The sequence below is a fragment of the Rhinichthys klamathensis genome, unplaced genomic scaffold (assembly GCF_029890125.1).
Source record: "Rhinichthys klamathensis goyatoka isolate OS25496 unplaced genomic scaffold, OSU_Roscu_1.1 h1tg000011l_1, whole genome shotgun sequence".
In the NCBI taxonomy this organism is placed as follows: Eukaryota; Metazoa; Chordata; class Actinopteri; order Cypriniformes; family Leuciscidae; genus Rhinichthys; species Rhinichthys klamathensis.
The window spans coordinates 6118647-6139075 of record NW_026606564.1 but is presented as its reverse complement, the minus strand read 5'-3'; the positions used below and the strand labels follow the sequence as shown (position 1 = coordinate 6139075).

At 37.1% G+C, this 20429-nt stretch overlaps 2 protein-coding genes across 4 annotated transcripts; one reads left to right on the top strand and one right to left on the bottom strand.

Moving 5' to 3' along the window:
* Positions 1 to 2006: 2006 nt before the first annotated feature.
* On the top strand, positions 2007 to 11959 carry parla (presenilin associated, rhomboid-like a). 3 transcript variants are annotated; one of them, XM_056264773.1, is made up of 10 exons: positions 2007 to 2183; positions 2601 to 2677; positions 3113 to 3219; positions 3298 to 3427; positions 5958 to 6053; positions 6521 to 6670; positions 6767 to 6837; positions 9922 to 10023; positions 10113 to 10210; positions 11631 to 11959. In XM_056264773.1, exons 1-10 carry the CDS (start codon positions 2104 to 2106, stop codon positions 11755 to 11757), a joined length of 1038 nt encoding a protein of 345 aa, XP_056120748.1. In that variant the 5' UTR covers positions 2007 to 2103; the 3' UTR covers positions 11758 to 11959. The 3 variants fall into 3 exon arrangements, with proteins under 3 accessions (XP_056120748.1, XP_056120747.1, XP_056120749.1); XM_056264772.1 differs by having other exon boundaries at positions 2012 to 2183; positions 2479 to 2677; positions 3106 to 3219; XM_056264774.1 differs by having other exon boundaries at positions 2014 to 2183; positions 3106 to 3219.
* An 885-nt stretch (positions 11960 to 12844) lies between these two features.
* On the bottom strand, positions 12845 to 18897 carry crfb16 (cytokine receptor family member B16). Its single transcript, XM_056264776.1, has 7 exons — positions 18593 to 18897; positions 17142 to 17265; positions 14973 to 15160; positions 14754 to 14878; positions 14008 to 14155; positions 13713 to 13861; positions 12845 to 13376 (listed from the first exon to the last, which is right to left on the bottom strand). The coding sequence occupies exons 1-7, from the start codon at positions 18648 to 18650 to the stop codon at positions 13269 to 13271; spliced, it is 900 nt and encodes a 299-aa protein (XP_056120751.1). The 5' UTR covers positions 18651 to 18897; the 3' UTR covers positions 12845 to 13268.
* Positions 18898 to 20429: the final 1532 nt, after the last annotated feature.

Sequence of the window (20429 nt, the reverse complement as noted above, 5' to 3'; positions counted from 1 at the left end):
AACAATAATAATAACAATTTTATAGCACCTTTTGGTATATTGTGGTCAATAAAAAAAAATTATTTGCTTATAATTAACATGACAATGTGTACAAAACTAAAGTGGCCTAAATTCACGTTTATTTTTACGTTTCTGTCAGTCTGAGGTGTTGTTGCTATAATAACGCGTCGCTATGGGTTGCCGCTGCGTCATTTGCGTCAAGTTGTGTGTGTGTCTTGCTTCGGTCTTGTGAGATGGATTTTTATGGTTAATTTTATATACCGTATTTTCCGCACTATAAGGCGCACTTAAAAGTCTTTAATTTTCTCAAAAAACGACAGTGCGCCTTATAATCCAGAGCGCCTTATATACGGATGGTGAACATACGTTCACCAAGACGGGGAGACAGCGCCGGGCGATTTACGCCACTATCTGCCAAGGGATCGTGGATGCCTGGGCTGATATATCAGTCTTAACTGTGATCCGAGCTTTCACGAAGGCAGGGAATAATCTCTTTATCCTGTTTTCGGTCGAAGTCCACAGTAGTTGATTGTCGAGTTCGCCCGCGCGATCAAACCTCCTCCGTGTGTTCAACATCTGATTCGGATGAACTATCCATTTGAGCTAATATTCTCAGAACACCACACAGCACCGTCATCGGCTGACAGCTGACAGTCTGAGTCTCCACTGTTGCTTAGTTACCAATGATCGCGCGCGCGCACTCGACAATCGCCTACTGTGGACTTCGACCGAACACAGGAAGAAAATACGGGTATGTGAGCAGCTGGCTGAATAAACATAATTTTTATTCATATCTTTCACATTTACTGCAGTCAGATTCACCGTGTTCACTCACATGGCTGTGCACTTGTAATGACACATTAAGGTTGTTAAGAGGCTAAAAGCAGGTTTAAAACTTGCCCCGTTTAAGTCAACAGGGTGCAAATTTTAAAAAGAGGATAACACGGTGTAGGCAACACCGTTTTTTTTCCGTATATATTTTCGTATATATTTATCTAAAATTAATTTACAATTTTATTAATACGTTCATATGTTTAAAAAGAAGAAGAATGTATTTATGTAAATATATTTATATATGAAATGTCAGATTTTTTTATTTTTTAGCCTACGTAATTTTTTGGCGGCACCCCTGACACAGTCAGGGGGCACCCCAGTGTGCCGCGGCACCCACTTTGAGAAAGGCTGATTTACAGTGTCAGATGTGGCTTTTTCATAGAAACTGCCTAAAGGGCCAAGTTAACAGTGTCTTCTCTTAACTAATGCAGTGTTTGGCTGGTCCATCATTGCTTTCTTCTGACAGTATCTTCATCTCTCAAAAGAACAAGGCTGAGTTTCTGGAGAAATGTGTTTGACTTACAATTGCATTTATTTTTCATAAAACGTTTCAACTGTGGTCTGTGGATATAATAATAGTGTTCTGAAATTTCCACATTACAGTGACTTCTTAAGGATCATATAATTCAGTTTTTTCTTAGTAGACATTCTCTCACGCTTTACATTTTGCCATCAAAGTTACAAATTAAATTTTAAAGTAGGCACATAAAAAATAATAAACAATAGGAAACAAAACCAGTTTTCTACCTTAGTGAACAGAATCAGTTTCTATAAAAAAAAAACGTTTTCCTTTTGTACGGCTGTGTTTATAATAATAACAATACTTATTATTATTACATTTGCTAATTAGTTAAGTAATAAATTAATGTTCGACTAAATAAGTAGAAGTTGGAAGACAAAAATAAATAACTCAAAATAAATAAATAAAAATAACAGAGTTATGCTGTTGAAAAGTATTAGGGGCGGGGCGATGGGGCTTCAGTGCTGATGTGGTTGTTTCTGCGCAGACATGACGCAGCTATAGCGTCCTTGAACATTTGTTTTGTAATATTAATTTCGAGTTGTATCAGATTGTGAACGGGCTGCAATTCAATCTAATAATTATAACATTTTTATGATTTTATCAAACACATTCGGTTTGAATCTTTGTACGTTAAGTTTGTGTAAGTCAAAGCGCGTTGTTGTACCACGTGGTTCTTGACGTTGCGAAAACAAGACGTCTTACAAAACATTGTCCCGACCCTGCAGTGCATTCGGCAAACCAGGGACATGGCATGGAGGGGTGGCTTTATGAAACGGGCCAAAATAAACTCGCTATATGCACAATTCCTGTCTCCAAAAAGCTCCAGGTAACTACCAGAGTCTTGCATGTAGTTGTCACGCTTTGCTAAGAATGACATGAAGTACTTTTCACTCTCCTCCAATGTTGAGATGACCGTTTTGTAGTAGTTTTTTAAACGTGCTTTAAGCTGTCTCTCATGGTTTCTCGTGGTTGTGTATATTTATTGCCGATATGTTTTGCTCCACTGAGCGTTTTTGATACTGTCCTCACACTAGATAGCAACCTAAAGGTCAAATTGAATGTAACAGGAAGACGGTAGAACATGGGAAAGGTGCTAAAAACATATACAATCTGCTTGGTAGATTAACCATCCATCCTCAGCAAAGATGTGGCTTCAAGAAAGTTCAGAGACAATCCGAGACAAAAAGAGGTCTGCAAGAGGAGACTGAGGCGGGTCAAAAGCATGCTGTGCCACCCCTGCCAGGAGAACCGGTGCCCCCTATGCCACTGCCACCCAGGAAACCACAAAGACTCTTCAGGCCCCTGGTGTTCACAGTGGGGGTAGGTCTTTCTTCTTACCACCACGATCATGAGAAACCTGGAAATGTGATTATTACATTTAAAATTGTGACTTTCAGGTTTGCAAAAGTCATGGAAATAAGTCAAATCTTAAATGTTGATAAGAATTTTTAATTCTTGACTCGGGGCTCGTTGGAGACATTTGCATGCTACTAAATCATTTTACAAAATATATGGCTTACAAATGATAATATATCCAGTATTCTATGGATTTCTTTAGAAGCCATTTTACAGAAATCTAATGTAGGTCATGTATTGACTGGAGGAGTCATGAACATTTTTGGTCAAAAAATGAACCTCATTATGGAGATGAGAGCCATCTTGAAAACATACCATACATATTTTCTTTATTCAGCTTGTCAAATGTTGATTTGTTGGTTTCTGTAGAGGCTGTTCTAACACCATTTCAGTTTACAGGCTGCTCCTTCGGCACGGCTGCCATCTTGCAGTATGAATCAGTAAAGTCACGAGTGCGAATGGCCATGGAGGAGGCCAAAGAGGAGAAGCGGGATAAACTCGGAGAGGTATCAGTGTAGAACAATTTTATAAGACCAGAAAAATTGCCAGTCGTGTTCATAACACTGCGGTTGCATTCTGTGCAGGGTCATAACACAACATACTGGCATAACTGGTGGAATCAACTGTCACACTTCCAGAAGCAGGTGATTTTGGTCATGTCTGTGGTCGATGATTGGTGGAGTGGGCTCAGTGAAGGACAAAAGACGGTCACAGGTCAGTTCTACATTGAAAATACAGTATATGATTAGGGGCTTAGGGCTTTTTTTTTTACACTGCGCTTAAGCCTGGGTTATCGTTGTTCTTAACACTGCTTTTAACCCCGAGTTGAGGAACGTTTCACACTTTAAAAAGTGGGATTTGCAAACACTTTTTACCTAGTGTTATGAAACCCTGCTCCGGAGTGCAATGCAAAATGTTCATGTCTTTCTTTCTTCAGTCGAAAAGAAATTAAGGTTTTTTGAGGAAAACATTCCAGGATTTTTCTCCATATAGTGGACTTCAACGGGAACCAACGAGTTGAAGGTCCAAATCGCAGTTTCTATATAAAATATATAAAATAAAATATATACTTTTTAACCACAAATGCTCGTCTTGCTCTTCCATGACTTCACGCATTACGTCATCACGTTGAAAAAGTGTGCATCACGGAAAATGTAGGGTAGGGCGAAAAACCTTTAGTCTTTGCACGTTCGCTTTGTAAACTCAGTACTTCCGCCTACATCACGCTTGACCTTTCAACGGGATTACGTAATTATTGGAGCATCCCAGTTAGTGCAAGACGAGCATTTGTGGTTAAAAAAGTATATAAATGTTTTATTTTTTTGAAAATGACAGATCGTTTCGCTAGATAAGAACCTTACTCCTCATGTAGAGCCCTTTGAAGCTGCATTGAAATGGCAAAGTCCACTATATGGAGAAATATCCTGGAATGTTTTCCTCAAAATGTTCCTCATTTATTTTTGACTGAAGAAAGAAAGACATGAATATCTTGGATGACGTGGGGGTGAGTAAATTATCAGGAAATTTTAATTCTGCACTGAACTAATCCTTTAAATAAAAAACTTGATAGATATGCAGTGCTAGAGCTGTTATGTGAACATATCGCGTGACACCGACACTGCAAATATGCAAACAAGGGTATTAACCCAGGGAGTAGGGATGTACAGTATGAAACGCCAGCACATGAATACCCAGGATTAATTGTTGACCCTGGGGAAATTATAAGCAATGTGAATGGTTTTATAATTAAGTTTAATCAAAAGGCAATAAAGACAGTTAATGATTTTAAATATCTAGGTGTTATTTTAGATTCTCTATTAAAATGTGATGTGCATGTAAAGATGCTGTGTAGAACTATCAGAAAAAACTTGAATTATTTTATGATTAGACCGTGTGTATATATATATATATATATATATATATATATATATATATATATATATAGTGCTGGGCAACGATTAATCGCATCCAAAATAAAAGTTTGTGTTTACATTATATAGGTGTGTGTGCAGTGTATAATTACTTTGTATATATAAATACACACATATGCATGTATTGAAACAATTGCATGTAAATACTGTATTCTTATACGTAATTTATAAATATTTTACATATAATTATAACACATTTTTCTTAAATATATACATGCATGTATATATATATATATATATATATATATATATATATATATATATATATACACACACAAAATAATTATACACAGTACACACACATATATTATGTAAACAGAAACTTTTATTTTGGATGCGATTAATCGTCGTCAGTCCATAGGTCGCATATTTTTTAATCTTAAAGACTTTTAAAAATGGTGGTTGAAATAAAATGCTGTGTGGAGTCAACCAATCAAAATAACTCAATTAATCCGCATGTTCAGCGGCTAAGTCCCACCCCTGAAAGTTCCTGAACTTTGAAAAAGTACTACCTCGCGAGCAGGTACTTTCTGAGGGGGGAATTTCTACCCGGATCTTCATTTAGACCCTTGTCCGTGCAGTCGAAACACACCGAGTGCCACCCCAAAAGTCCCTAGTTCCTGGGGAAAGTTATACATGCATGCAGTGGTCTTCTCACATTTATCTTATTGTGTGACTGTCTGGAGTCTGGTTGCTCAATTGACTATTAAACCTGTTAGATCTTTATATAAACAAACACTATCAATTGTGGACAAGAAATCTATTAGGTGGAATCATTGCAATCTTTTACAGAAAAAAATTGTTTGCTTAGTTTTGAAACGGTTATACAATTGTCTCTAATTAAAATGGTTTTTAAATGTATAAACAATCTTGCTCCAGATATCATATGCCAATTAATATCCAAACCTAGTAGTAAGAGGTGCAACTAATCAGAATTGGATATAATAGTTTAACTGAAAATGCAAACAAAGTGGAGCATTTTTCAAAGAAACCTTAAAAAAAGGCAGGTTTGTAAACATTGATGGTTGTACACAGTCTCAGCTTGTTATTATTGCTTAGTTTTTTTAAAGCCTAACTATGGATTGGGGCTGCAATTTAGCTTTTGGCTAGAAGCCTGTATGTAGAGCATCAGCTGCTTGAAATTATAGCAATGTTTTTCTTGCAATGTCCCTGTTAAATAAACAAAAAAGAAAGTGAAGCAGTGTTTAACCAGGGTTTACAATGACCCGGGGTGAAAAGCCCTCTTCTGTAGGTCCAAACTATAGTCTGCTTTCTGCCTTTAAGTTCACACCCCATTATCATCTTTTTTTTAGGTATCATAGCTCTAAACACTCTGGTTCTGTGTTGTTGGAGAATGCCTTCAATGCAACGCTCTTTGGTCAAGTACTTCACATCTAACCCTGCCTCCAGTAAGTGAGTGCTGAGAGTCGTTCAATGTGGTTCACTGAGAAATTTCTTAAAGTGATAGTTCACCCAGAATGAAAATTCATCATCTGTATGACTTTCTTTCTTCTGCAGAACACAAAAGAAGGTACTCAGAAAATATCTCAGTGTTATTTATTTTGTCTGTACAATGAAAGTCACCGGGTTTCAATGTTCTTCTGGATCCCACTGCCTTTCATTGTATGGGCAAATACAGTGGAAACTTTCTTCAAAATATATTCTGTGTTCTGCTGAAGAAAGAAAAAAGTCATACAAGTTTGGAACGACATGAGGGTGAGGAAATAATGACAGCATTTTAATTTTGGGGTGAACTATTGCTTTAAGTGTATTTATTTTGACAGACACCATTGGTTTGTGTGTAACCACCATTTTTGGCGAGATGTTCCTTGTAGGTTTTGCCATCAACCTTCAGTCTGCTTTGTTTTTATTTCAGAGACACGTTGCCTTCCCATGGTTCTCTCTTCTTTCAGCCATTACTCCATCATTCACATGTTGACCAACATGTATGTGCTATGGACCTTCTCTACTAGCATTGTCTCTTTGCTTGGGAGAGAGCAGTTTTTGGCCCTTTATCTGTCTGGAGGTAGGTAAATTGTTTAATAAACACAAGCAAAATATTATCTATCTGTATTTTAGCACATACAGTTCTGGTCTAATTTGATAAATGTATTTTGTTAAGGTGTAATCTCGACATTTGTCAGTTACGTGTTTAAGACAACTACTGGTCGTCTGGGTCCTTCGCTAGGAGCGGTGAGTTTCCTGCGTCCTGCAAAATCCAACTTAAAAGCCAATAATAAATGAACAAATTGAATGCTTATTGGTCAATGCATGCTCAAATCCACGATATAGTAACAGCACCAATAGTTATTTTTGTTGCATCAGGTGCATTGATCTTACCAGAAAATCTTCTGCTATCTAATAACCATAACAAACAAAGACAAACATAACAAATTGACAAATGCACGTGCTACAATAACTCCCGTAAAAACCTCTTTTCTGCATGTTAAAAGCTGTAAAAGTTAACTCTTTCCCCATTATTGATGGAATTTTCTGGCTTTCTGTGTTTTCTAGGGGTGTCCCCGATTAAGGATTTTCATAGTCGAATCAGATTCGTCAAGTCCTGCCTATAGTCGACTAATAGTCGAATCATGTGTGTGGTGTTGGGGAGGGGGCGGGGCTTTAACATTTTAAAGCCGCGATGTACAGAACATCACACAAAGATATAGAAGAAAATGTATAAAAACATTTTGGATCAATAAAACTAAGAAATAACATAAATAACTGCAGAAAGGCCACACTGCAGATAGGATTTGCATTTCACATGCAAATTAAATCGGCTGAATTGCCTGTACGAGCATGCTCTAGTCTCGGCCTACAGCGCAACATCGATGAACTGAAAAATAATCAACTATTAAGAACACAATATACATTTATAATATATAAAAATACAAAACGAAATAAGTCAGAATCAAGTCACAAGAACCAGAACAAATGTGTGCAAAATGTCTAAAGTGCAGGGGAACAAATATTCAAAACACAAGTCACAAATAGTTAAATTAGATCACCCTGAGTGATCAATTAATAAAATAAAAATAAAGAAATTATTAAAATAACTAAAGTATGGCCAGGATTGTCAACTTTGTCTTTTTAACTGCAGAAACAACAATAAACGCTAAACTGGAGCGGCAGTCTTTTTAGCCAAACGTGTTCACAGTATCCAAAAATCAAATTAGAACCGGCTGAAATGTTTTGAAATCACTTGTACCTGATCGAAAAAAACAAAATCCAGTCTTTCACTCGGCCTGTGTCCGTTTGAGTCTTTTCAAATTGTGTGCGCGGATAAAATACATTCTAAAACCCTTAACGTGAAAAACGCTTAACGGCTTTGTCCTAAAACTGTTATATTAAAAGATCAAATTATACACACCTTATTAATAAAGCATACTATATAGCCTACAGAAAAGCAGATGAGCCCAGAATATGAACGCAACGCGTTTGATTATAGGCTACGTTAAGCATTTTCCTCCCATTGAAAGCCGTTAAAGAAAAAGCTTTACGTGACTTTCTATAGGAGAAACGCGTTGCGTTCATATTCTGGGTTCATCTGCTTATCTGCACATAGAATGGTTAAGGTGTGTGTAGCCTACTGTGTATATACATTAAGCACGCAAAAGTGCCATTTAAGCGCTTTAAAAGCTTTTTTCACGTTAAGCGTTTTAGAACGTCCCGAGGAAAACCAACCTGTTAACTTTGGCCGGCAGAAGTGCGATCATGGTTTTCCTGATGCTAAATCCAGCCTTGGAGAATATCCTTTCTGATGGTGTGCATCTTTAGATTTTCTTATCCCAGACATTTTTAAAGATTTAAATCCCTGCCGACACGACGCTCCTCTGTCGGTCACGGATCGAAAGTGAAACTTAAATCTGTCACGGGGTGTTTGGATTTATTCACGCTGCACGCACGTTAAAATTTTTTATTAAAAGCTTCTTTCTTTGCACATTTTTATTGCAGCATTATCATAATCGGCTGTATATTAACGTATTGACAGAAAACCAGTAGTTCTATGTGAAATCAGACATTGAGCACACTCATATAGCCAAAATGACATAATCCTCGTTTAATAACACATCTGCGAAGATTCGACCGTGAGATTGGTAGTCGAATCAGGCTCCTCCTATCGAAGCATCGAATCTTCGACTATTCGGGGTCACCCCTAGTGTTTTCACCGTTATACGTTAGGGGGCGCTATGACACATCATCAGAAAGAGTACAGAAACTCTGGATCAAAACACCGGGACGAAAAATAAGCATAAACAAACTAGCATATTTAAGCAGATGAATATGTAAAATAACGAGATCATCAACATTAAACATCATATAAAACCAAAACTGCCTAACATAATCGAGGATGAAATGTCAACGCAGGATGAGCTATAGGACTGTGAAGCTTTACGGGTGTTGATGGACTCTATCTATTTTTTAATCATTGTTCTGAATCCTATCCAGACGTACTCTTTGACAAAAAGGAGACTTTCTTAGCTATTTGCTCAAAAAGGTTTTTTTTATTATAAAACTTTTCTTATTAAACTTTCAACCCACATTCAAGTGTTGATAAAAAAGAATGCATTAAGCTAGAATTTTTTATTTTTAAAAAGCAGAGGTCCGTTCTTTTTTTTTATGTATTGCATTTTCAGATATTACTACAACAAAATATTTGGGGGGACATGAAAATGACAATGGCAACTTTAAAAAAAGAAAAATGCTGTCGGGGGATTAATATGTTAACTTAAAATATCAATTAACTTTTATGTTTAATGTAGTAACACATTTACAGAATCATTTTTGATCATATATATTTCATCTTGATGTAAATTGCAGTTATTTTGAACATGAAGAAATATACAAATCTGCATATTTTGTGGGGAATATTAAATATATATATTTGTGTGTGTGTGTGTGTGTATACAGTATATATATATATATATATATATACACACACACACAAGTATTTATCTCTCCTTTATGAAATAGTCATAGAAGGGATTGCAAGCCCAACAACACTTTTTAGCCCGACTATATTTACAAATTCTGATTTTTTTGTGTGTTTTTTTTTGCCCAACACAGATCTTTCTAAAACAAAAAAACAAAGATCAAATTCATACAACTTCTGCAACTATTAAATCTCATCTCAAATTATTGTTCTGGGGAAACTTTTTGGCAGTACAGTTTGTTATATAACCATATTATAAAGTGGTCGTAACAGTTCATATTAAACACTGCCAGTGTTTCAGTGCTATAAAGGCCTCTTTAAGAGTATTGATTTGTGTCCTGCAGTCAGGGGCCATCATGACGGTTCTGGCAGCAGTCTGCACCAAGACTCCTGAAGCTAAGCTGGGCATCCTCTTGCTTCCTATGGTCAGCTTCACTGCAGGAAATGTAAGTGGGTGTGTAAAATAATTCAGGTGTATCTTGTTCTTTTGTATTTGCAGAGTGATATGTCAATAATGTTGTTTCATATGTTCTAGGCTTTGAAAGCTCTTGTTGCTTTGGATACAGCTGGTCTCCTTTTGGGCTGGAGGTTTTTTGATCATGCGGCCCATCTTGGTGGAGCTCTGTTTGGAGTGTGAGTGCTTCACTGTTCTCCACACAACTGATTTGAACAAGTTCATTATTTCACAACAGTGCCCCTATAGGGGGTGTAAAGAATAGGTATCTACCCATTTTTCTTTAGATGTTATTGTTTTTTTCCCTGAATTGAATTAAAGACCTCATGAAATCAAAATTAAGCAATACGTCCCAAGAAACCATGATTTACAGTAAATTTAGATCAGCTAGGAGGTGTTGTTAGGCACGGAGCGGAAGCCCAAAAAAGCACCTGTTCTAAATTCACTGTAAATCACGGCTTCATGGGGCTTACTGCTTTTATTAAACGGTTCTGCCTGCCCATACAGACGAGCTTTAAATTATGATTATTTCTTTAAATTATGATTATGCCATTTTTAGCAAAAATCACAAAACCTGTGCCGTTTTCTGGGACTTCGCTTCAGCAGAGCGGCAGTAGCTCATTAGCAATTCGCCTCTGCGTTGTGGGCGGAGCCGTTGGCACGGAGACGACCCTCCCCCTGCCCGTTGCTGAGAGCTCTGTCTCTCCCGCTAGCTTACACCCCCAATACCGGTGGGGCAACAGTATTATATACACGTTAATTATTATTATCCGAAGTTAATCAAAGTTATCACCGATCACCGATCATTATTTCACTCCAAGACGTCGCGTGTGGAGACGCCCAGTGGAGTTACTACGTCACAACTCCAGTCTATTTTAGCCGGCATTTTAGCGTCTGCTACTGATTCACAGCCATTTGAATGTAAAAATACTCAGAAATACAACTTTGAGCTTATTTTTCTCAAGATATGTCCTCTAACATCAGAAAAATGCCACAAGAACATTTTAACACCTAGAAAAACATTATTTTCATCGGAGTGGGTCTTTAAATAACAAGAAAATACTGCGCTATTGACTTTAGACCAGGTTTCAGTTGGTCAATGACGCAGTCTATTTCAGCTGCCTCAAAATAGCAACGTGCCAACAATGCGCCTGAACACACCTCGTTTTCAGACCAGCCGCCCATGGGCGCACAAATGGGTGCAAATGCATTTGCTATTTAAACAACGTGGCGCAGGACGTGAAAATGATAACTGCGTCGGGCTGAAACAAGCAAAAAACACTTGCGTTGTTTCTGCCGCTGCATTGCGCCGTGTGTATGAAAGTGCCCCATGTGTGTCAGTTTTGAGGTCATCTATATGCTAGAGCTGTGGTTTGCAACCCACGGCTCTGCTCATTTTAAACGGCCACAAATGTTGAAGTTCTTTACGGATGTTCTATGGACTAAAAAAAGGATGAGCCCCACCCAAACTTACTGTTTCAATATAAGAGATATACTTGCACACATCAAGTGATTTATCATGAGGAATTTAAGCATTTGGACTTTATTAGGTTCTCTCTCACCTTTTACCTTTAATTTCCTTTTCTCCCCTTCTTCCAGGTGGTACATTGCATATGGTAATGAAATGATCTGGAGGAACCGCGAGCCACTGGTGAGATTCTGGCATGAACTAAGGAACAAGCCCAACGGCAGACCCCGACCAGGTGGAGGTGGTGGTCAAGTTTAGGATTATTCAGCTACCTCAAGATCACTGGACCCTCTCATTTCAGAAACAGAACTTTCCTTCAGAATACTGACTGACTAACGTAAATTCGAAGAATTAGTGCAGATGCTCAGTACACATGTGTCTCTCCCTTCACCTTCTTTTCTCAAGCCTGTTGTCCTATCATTAAAGGAAAAAAGGTCGAAAGAAGAAGCCTATAAAAAGAATCCTCTGTCTGAGGACAAAGGCATCGATCTCCTCTACGTGGAGCTCAGTATGTTTGTGTATAGTGAGGTCTGGAGACCATATAGAAAATCTGGAAATAAGCAAAGTTGTATGTTTATATGGAAATATTGAATACACTGCTGCACTATTGCTTGGTCACTTATCCAATAAGCAAATCTCTGACATCAGCATGTTGACTAGTCTGTACGAGAGATCAGATTATCTGGGAATGAATGTACCAAAAGAGCATCTGACTTCAAAGGAAGCGCCTCTCTGGAACATTCTCAAATCTCAAGGCTAAGGTGAAATACAGGCCAAAGGCATCTATGTCCAATAGAACATGACTGTGCTATGTTTTTACAAAGGGTTTTAAAATATGAATCTATTTATTAGATTCAATCTATATTGGTGGACTTTCATGAAAATCTTTCTACTCACCTCAGGAGAGAATACTGTCAAAATATTATGAGACAATAAATGTATTCAAAGTTTGCATGATCTCTTTATTAATGCTGACTGCAGATTTCTGTGGACAATTTATCTCCTTTAAAATTGCCTTAAGATAGCTGTTTACTGTCATATTTTCAGGATTTTTTTCTTGTAAAAAGTGAAATTACTTATAATAGCAATACCTTAAGAAATAAATAACCATTTTGTAAACATGATGTACCAATACTGAGATACTACACTTAAACGTACACTTAAAATACTTAAAAACGTACACAAAGCACATGAAAACAGGAAGTTAGACAGAATAATACCATAGAATCTTGGAGACAGAGAGAATGTAATCATTTTATGCGACTATAATTCTTATAATTCTGATTCACCAGATGTTTATTGTTTGTAAACACACAGTTGTTCATGTATGATCAAAAAAGAAAAAAAAAATCAATTTTTAACACTTATTACAAAACATAAAAACAGATGTCAATAAAGAGCACCACACTGTTACCTCGCTGTGCATACAGCATGAAATCAATAACTTTCATTTGTCCCATTTTCCAACAAGAGGCGATCTGAATCATTTCAACGCCCAGTCCAAAACATCTCACTCGCCATTTCTTCTGTCTAAATTAAGAAGGTCGAGCTGTTAGTAACTGCAGTCCATCTGCACGTGACATCAGTGCTTCAGGTACTTTTTAGTAATTCAGTCAGAAGTTTCAACTCGTGTCCTGCGAAGAGGCGGCCTTCGCAACTCTGAGGCACTTTTTCAAGTGGAAGAGGAGGCCCTTCTGTTCAGAGGCCCATTTTAAGTGAAAAAGGTGAAACATAGCAAAGGCCGCTACTGGTTCTGTGCTCCACCTCACTCAAACTGTTCCCTCCACCTGCACTCTTGGCAGCAGAAGGAGTTCTGTGGGCTCCAGCAGTGAAACATCAGCACAAAGGATGGGTGTTCTGGTGGGCCAGTCATCAAGCTGGAGGAAACAAAAACAAGTGGTCATTCTTTCTAATACTGTAAGTCATCACTTCTAGAAATAGTTATGATTTGGTGTGTTTTCTTTGTTCTATTTGAACCGGGTCAGATATAGACTACTTCAACTGTGCTCTGTAAAACAAAACAAAGTGGTTTCTAAAGGAAATAAAGATGATCTCATTCAGATATCTGGGCAGCATTGTTGGGTAGTTACCAAATAATCGAATTACTGTCATTTAAATACTTTCCCCCTAAACAAAATAGAGTACTTTTTTTTAGAGTAACTTACCCAGCACTGCTGGACAGGAACGGATCATTAGGTTAAACACACACTCACCAGTACACTGGGAATGGGCTCCCTGTGGCAAATCTCTTTGATCTGTGGACCAAAATGTGTTGCCGACCATCCCAGAATAAAGGCCATGGCGACCGCAACTACTACAGCGACGCTTACTATCGTCGGCTTCACAAAGTCAGATGTGTGCTCTTGAAAGGAAATCAAGCATACTATGAACAAGCATAGTATTACATTTACCATCTTGTCAATTATCTTCATAGTTTCTTCCTAATGCATTATTCTGTAGACATGTAATTACATCTATCTACCATTTCCTTGATCACTGATCACTCACCAGGAATGGTGACGCACTGCGTGTCAATGCTGCAGATCTTGTTAATGGCTTCCACTACTGCTTCTGCCCTGAAGCACATCTTCTCTCGCCCTCGATGCGCGGCAATGGAAAAATGATAGGGATAAGCTCTGATCGCATAAATTAAGGTCTGCAACGACATCCATCAAGGTCACAATAGACCTTAGTCAGGACAGACGGCTTAGATTTGATTTACTTTATACTTACTTTCATTTTATTTTACACAAATGAAGACAAGAGTGTTAGATGTACAGTCTGTTCAGTAGGTTGTACTTTTCACAGGCCATATTTTTTTGACTACTGGAAAGATGGATCAATGCTGGCACCACATGTTATGCTAAAGCAATATCACAGTCATAATCGTGCTGTTGTTATGAATATTAGCACGGGCAATTACAACTGTGTTAATATTTAAGATGACAGCATGATTGCTTTTATAGGCAGTTCATTGCAGCCAGAAGTGAATAATTAAGTATCCTACACTTAAGACACAATATTGCCATAGTTATTTTTGTCTATTTTTGCTCGGCCCCCCCAAAAAAGTTCCAATTAAAGCCAATTTAGGAACTGTTGCATCCCTGAGCAACATTGTGACACTTGAAATATGCCGGCGTCCACCCTTAGGTCCACATCATTCATTATCAAAGCCAGACATCAACTGTAGGCCTATACAGAGAGCTAATAGCAAATATCATGGATACAAAATGAAAGTATGAAAATATTCTCACATTCTGTTCGTCCCCCTCCTTCCAGACTTTAAGGTTGACGGTCATATCAGAAAGTGTTGTACTGAAGCCCACCTGGATGGGATCCCGCTCCACATTCACGGTCATTTTCGGAGCCAGCAACACTGCTATAAAAGACCACAAATGGACATGTGACCCAATTGATCCATTTCAGACATCTCTAATTTTGTTTCTGTAAAAATAATGGCAATAATGCTCAACTGTCTCTCCTGTTGAAAGTCGCTGGTAGTTGTGTCCATGACTTTTGTCCATCACAGTTTGTGTTTATGCGGATGCTGTAGTCAGAGTTGGAGGCCAGGTCATGGGTGAGATCACACCTGTTTTCACTGATCTCTTGGCAGTCATACGCATTCATCCATGTTCCATTAAGTTTGTAGAACTCATACTCCCTACATTGAGAATCAGAGATGAGTAATATTCATGTACTTATGTACCCTATGTACCCTATGTACTTTTATTCTTCTAACCTGTAGGGAATTATTTGAATTTTGAAAGATATTATGAACCTACACTTACAGATACATACACACACTTTGTAAAGAGGCCCGTAAGGACGGAAAAACGCACATATATGGAAAACAATGTCGACTCCGGAAGTCCCCCCATCTGAAGCAACAGAGGGCTGATCTCACATGATTTATGAGGCAACAGAAGGTTGATTTCACGATTTAGTTCCTCTGGAAAAAACCCAAGAAATTGCATAGGAACAATGCAACCCAGTACCGTATATATGACTGCTTTTTGACTGTTAGTTGTTGCATTTTTGATTTTGTTGTCGTGTGCAGCCCTGGAGAGAAAATAATTCTTTTCCAGCCCAGTTTGTAAACTGAAAATCTTTTTGCTCAATCTGCTCTGCTACATTATTTTAACTTGAATAGCTTGGAAGAGGACAAGTTATTTTTTTATTGAAGTTATTCAAGTTATTTATATCTATTGCTTGAACTGCAGGTAAAGGTAAATAGCCTGTAGTTTTTACTTCAGCTTATAAAGACAGTTCTGCAAGTAATAGAAAGAGCATTATAGTATATTTTGGGGACAATCAAGCATCCACGAAAGATTCTTCTGAAGGGTAAGCATGAACTTGATTAATGATTGTCAATGATGATTATTGTTCCACCTAAGTGTAGGGGTACAGCTAGATTTACTGGTATGGGCTAAACAAGCTAGTGAGGATTTAATCCTAGTGACCTGACAGCAAAAGGCTTCCTGGCGATACCAGGGGCTCTTCAGAACCTGAGAGAAATACTACCTCTCACCACAAACCCTAAATGATAGAGTGTGTAGATTTTAATTTCTTAACCATGCAGAAAGACACATCATGGCCACATTCCAGGATGACAATGTCATGATTCATCAGGCTCAAATTGTGAAAGAATGGTTGGGAGGAGCATGACGAATCATTTTCACACATGACTTGGCACCATATTCACTGAAAGTCTTTGGGATGTGCTGGAGGAGACTTTAGAGAGTGCTGGACTCTTGCATTGGCAATACAAGATCTGGACTAAAAATGTATGCACATCTTGATGGAAATAACATCACAACATTTATAACATGCGATAAAACATAATAAACATCACTGCAATAATGATCCAATGATTCTTAAATGTTTGATTATTAAATCCAAACAACAAGTATTTTTGGCCTGGCAGTTTTTTTTTTTTTTTTTTTTGGTAGACAAAATAAAGGGTTTCTGCAACGACTATTTGATGCCTACCATCTTTTTGCTTGAAGAGGAGACTAAACGCTTAAGAATACTTGTTCTGCCAGGCTGTTTGTGATAACATCAACAAACGTCATCTTGTTCAAATAATTGCAGTCTAGAATGTAAACTGACAGAACTTTGGAACATCGACACTGTCGTCAAACTGAAAGGAATCAACCTTGAACTGACTAGAGATTAATAATGACAGTTGGCCTCTGTAGAGCTGCTTTACAGCTGAATTTGAAGTAATTTCATAATTGATACATTTTTTTCCTGTTTATTTCTGTGAAGCTTCTTTAAAACAATCAATATTGTTAAAGCGCTATAAATAAATGTGACGTTATATTTAAGTGTTAAAAAAGTGAAAATACCTTACATTTTACAGTTACTGCTGGATATAGAAACTCAGAATTTGATCTTTTAATGTACAGATGCACAAATGAGCATTCCAGTCTTTTTGAAGGACAGGTCAGTCACCAATAGCTCAGTAAGCAAAGAAATACATTACTGGGCAGTTTGTGGCCATACTAGTCATGTGATGATTTTATTGTTTTCGTCTGATATTTATTGTGTATCATAACATAAAATGTTGACATACTGTACACAATGCATTTCTAAAAAGTATTCATAAGCAATAAAAAAAAAACATTGAGAAATATGCGTACCCTTGAAATTGCACAGAGTAGTTGACAGTGGAGCAGGACACCTGCAAGGGGCTCCATTTCAGAATGTGCTTCATGTTCACTGAATGCATTGAGGTGTTAAGAGGTGTCGGTAGTGTACTTGGATCTGAAATGAATGAACAATATTAACATTTGACAAACATCTGGAAGAAACCGGATCTTTATGATGATTTTTTTTTTAACTTGACTTTCTGTATTGCGAAAACATTCACAGATACTGAACAGAGTGTTCAGAGCCTCAAGCAACATTCATTCACTCTCCTTGCATCGGTTAAAAGCATCTTAAGAATGTCAAACCTTAAATTCATTGCATAAACCTGTTCAGGACCATAAATACTGTAACGCCAAATTAAATTACATAATGTAACATCTATACACGCTAATAACTCTAATAAGGCGGGTCGTAGCAGCACTAAAGAGGATTTACCAATCACTGTTTTTGATTTCTTTATTATTTAATATATATATAAAGTATATATATATATATATATATATGTTAAACATACAATTTTAAGTTAACTCAAAGATGCACCAGTCCTCAACACCCAAGAGACATGCCAGTGAAAAACAAGAAACAGCTGATTTGTGAAGAGAACAATAACATGTTTATTTTCTAAAATCAAAATTAAAACGAACACCTTAAAATCGCAATAAATCAAGGACCTCTTAAACATCTAAAGACACTCAAGTCTCAGTTAAGGTCAAGTGGCCATTAGTAAACCAATATCCTCAAAAAGGACTTTTCACTATGGATAGATAAAATAATGTCAAGTCAAAGCCTACTTGCACTGGATGTTCTGGATCACCAGCTGCAGCCGTGTCCTCATCTCATATATGAAACACCTGTGATTCACAACTACCTGGTAATGCGCTCACATTCGCCTTGTTGACAAGTTTGGGTGAGGACGGGCAAAACGCACAATATATAGTGCTATCAGAGTATCTTCAATATATGGTACTATCAGAGTACCTTCAAGATATAGTGCTATCAGAGTACCTTCAATTATAGTCCCTAATACCCTCCCAGTAGATGACAATATTGCTTCTTTTGTATCAGAAATACATGCTGCAGAAAAAGTTAGGTATACCATGCAAAAATGTAACGAGTTACTTTTAAGAACATTACTTATCACAAATGTATTGGAGTATAGAGTTCATATACTTTTGAGACTACTTGATACTCAGTAAAACTACAAAGAAGCCAAAAGATGCTTAACATTAAAGTACAGTAACTAATTACATTTACTCCAATACTTTACACCACTGCTATAAGGCCAGGTTTAAAATGCCAAACTCAATTTTATACAATGGAACAGCAGGTTTCTATTCCCCTAAAAGAAACGAGACCCTTGACCGGTTTTCAAGACAGAAAAACGGTATCACGTAGCCTATCCCACTACCATGATGCGCAGTTACTGAGAGGTTATACGTACAGTTAATGGTAAAGTGCAGAAGCAGAGAAAACAGGCTCTTGATCAAACCGCTGCTCATAACCTCCTTTTCTCCGTCTCGGTGGATGCCAGCCCTGGTCAAGCCCTGGATCACTCTTCCTTTGCAACAACCCAAAAGAGTCCAGGGTTTTCCCACTGTCACTTTTCAAGTAAAACAGTCCCTGAGAATAATGGTGTTAGAGGAGTCTTCATGTTATCTGCGCCTGTAAACAAGCCTAAAGGAGAAACTTGAGACATGAGAAACGAAAGGTGCAACTAACAGCATGACTCGTTGGGCGAGATACCTCACGCTCTGGAATAAACCTGTAGGACCTGTTTGAAAAATTACGGTTGAATAAGATTTATGAAACTATATGAAACTATGTTAAACGCAAGGAGAGTCCCTTTGTAGGAGGAGGTGTGTTAATCAGGCCTATAAATAGTCAAGTCAAGTCAAGTCATCTACATTTATATAGCGCTTTTAACAATGTAGTTCCAAAGCGGCTTTACAGTGATGATAGGAAATTACAGTAACACATTGTTTTGGCTTTATGGCAGCTCTAGAATAAAGTTATATATATATATATATATATATATATATATATATATTAAGTTTGAAATTGCATTTTGCATTGCATTGAAGTATGCATGTTTTAGGAATCTAAGATTAAATATATTTTAAAAAGTTTGTCAAACTTCCATTCAACATATATATTTTTGATAAAATACCAGTGGCATCACTGGAAGCTATAAGATCATGATCACAAGCCCAATGAATGGACATCCAGTGAAACATGAGATGATAAGATAAGAAAGATAAGAAAGTGTCTGTTAAGAAGATAAGTGTGTGTAAATAATATGGATTAGAGAGAAAGAAAGACAACACCTGTAGATACTGGGAAAGACTGGTACTTATGCAATGACAACAAAACATAATTATTGTTTTTTTTTTATCAAATGAATGTTGGATATCTAGTAACTTACACAATAAAACCCTCATGAATATTTTTTTCTGAACACGGATAATGTGGTCTAATAATAAAATGCTAAGAACTTTTTTGAAAATATGGTTAGATTGGTCAAGCATTCTTATAAATGTAACAAAATGCTCTATATTCGTAAGTAGACTCAAATGTGCAGTTACAGATATACAAAATTCATTCATGACATCACACAGAATATGCATGATGACAAAGGGGGTGAAATGATCAGACACCATCAGCTGAAGTCTGTGGACAAAGAATGCAATAAACATAATTAATATTTAAATAGAATTAAAAGGCTGCCAAACAAAATACACTATCCAAGATAAGAATAATAAGTTTGTGCAAGCAACTGATTGTCATATGAAATGTCAAGTTTCACCCTGAAGATGGCGGAAGAGTGTCTTGCAGGAAGTCCCTCGACAACCAGAACTGAGAACACCCAAATTGAGTCTTTTATTCTAAAGGATTAAAAATATGGTCAATTTTCAGATGAGGACCAATAAGGTTTGCCAGACATTTTTTTTGTAACATTTTTTAAACATTATTTAAATGAATAAATAAAATGTCTTAAAGGGATAGTTCACTTTGAAATTAATTTTTGATATGTTTTAGCTTACCTCAAGGGCATCCAAGATGTAGGTGTCTTTGCTTCCGCAGTAGTTTCCATTTTGATATTTTTAGGTCAAACCGTTCTTGTCTGTCAGTCATATAATGCAGGTCTATGATCACCACCTCAAAGAGCATGCACAGAGAAGTCCAAATTAAACATGATTTAATGACTCGTAAATGTAAGTACACATTGATGGCCTAAGACACGAAACGAGCGGTTTGTGTGAGAAAACGAACAGTATTTA

Excerpts from the sequence above, each read along its gene's own strand:
- crfb16 (XM_056264776.1), bottom strand. The coding sequence starts at position 18,650 with ATGAGCAGCGGTTTGATCAAGAGCCTGTTTTCTCTGCTTCTGCACTTT. Across the intron at positions 14,879-14,972 it reads GACTTTCAACAGGAGAGACA|CAGTGTTGCTGGCTCCGAAA; the intron begins GTTGAGCATTAT and ends GGTCTTTTATAG. Across the intron at positions 13,862-14,007 it reads GCAGTGCGTCACCATTCCTG|AGCACACATCTGACTTTGTG; the intron begins GTGAGTGATCAG and ends TTTCCTTTCAAG.
- parla (XM_056264772.1), top strand. The coding sequence starts at position 2,104 with ATGGCATGGAGGGGTGGCTTTATGAAACGGGCCAAAATAAACTCGCTA. Across the intron at positions 6,054-6,520 it reads CACATCTAACCCTGCCTCCA|AGACACGTTGCCTTCCCATG; the intron begins GTAAGTGAGTGC and ends TTTTTATTTCAG. Across the intron at positions 6,671-6,766 it reads GGCCCTTTATCTGTCTGGAG|GTGTAATCTCGACATTTGTC; the intron begins GTAGGTAAATTG and ends TATTTTGTTAAG.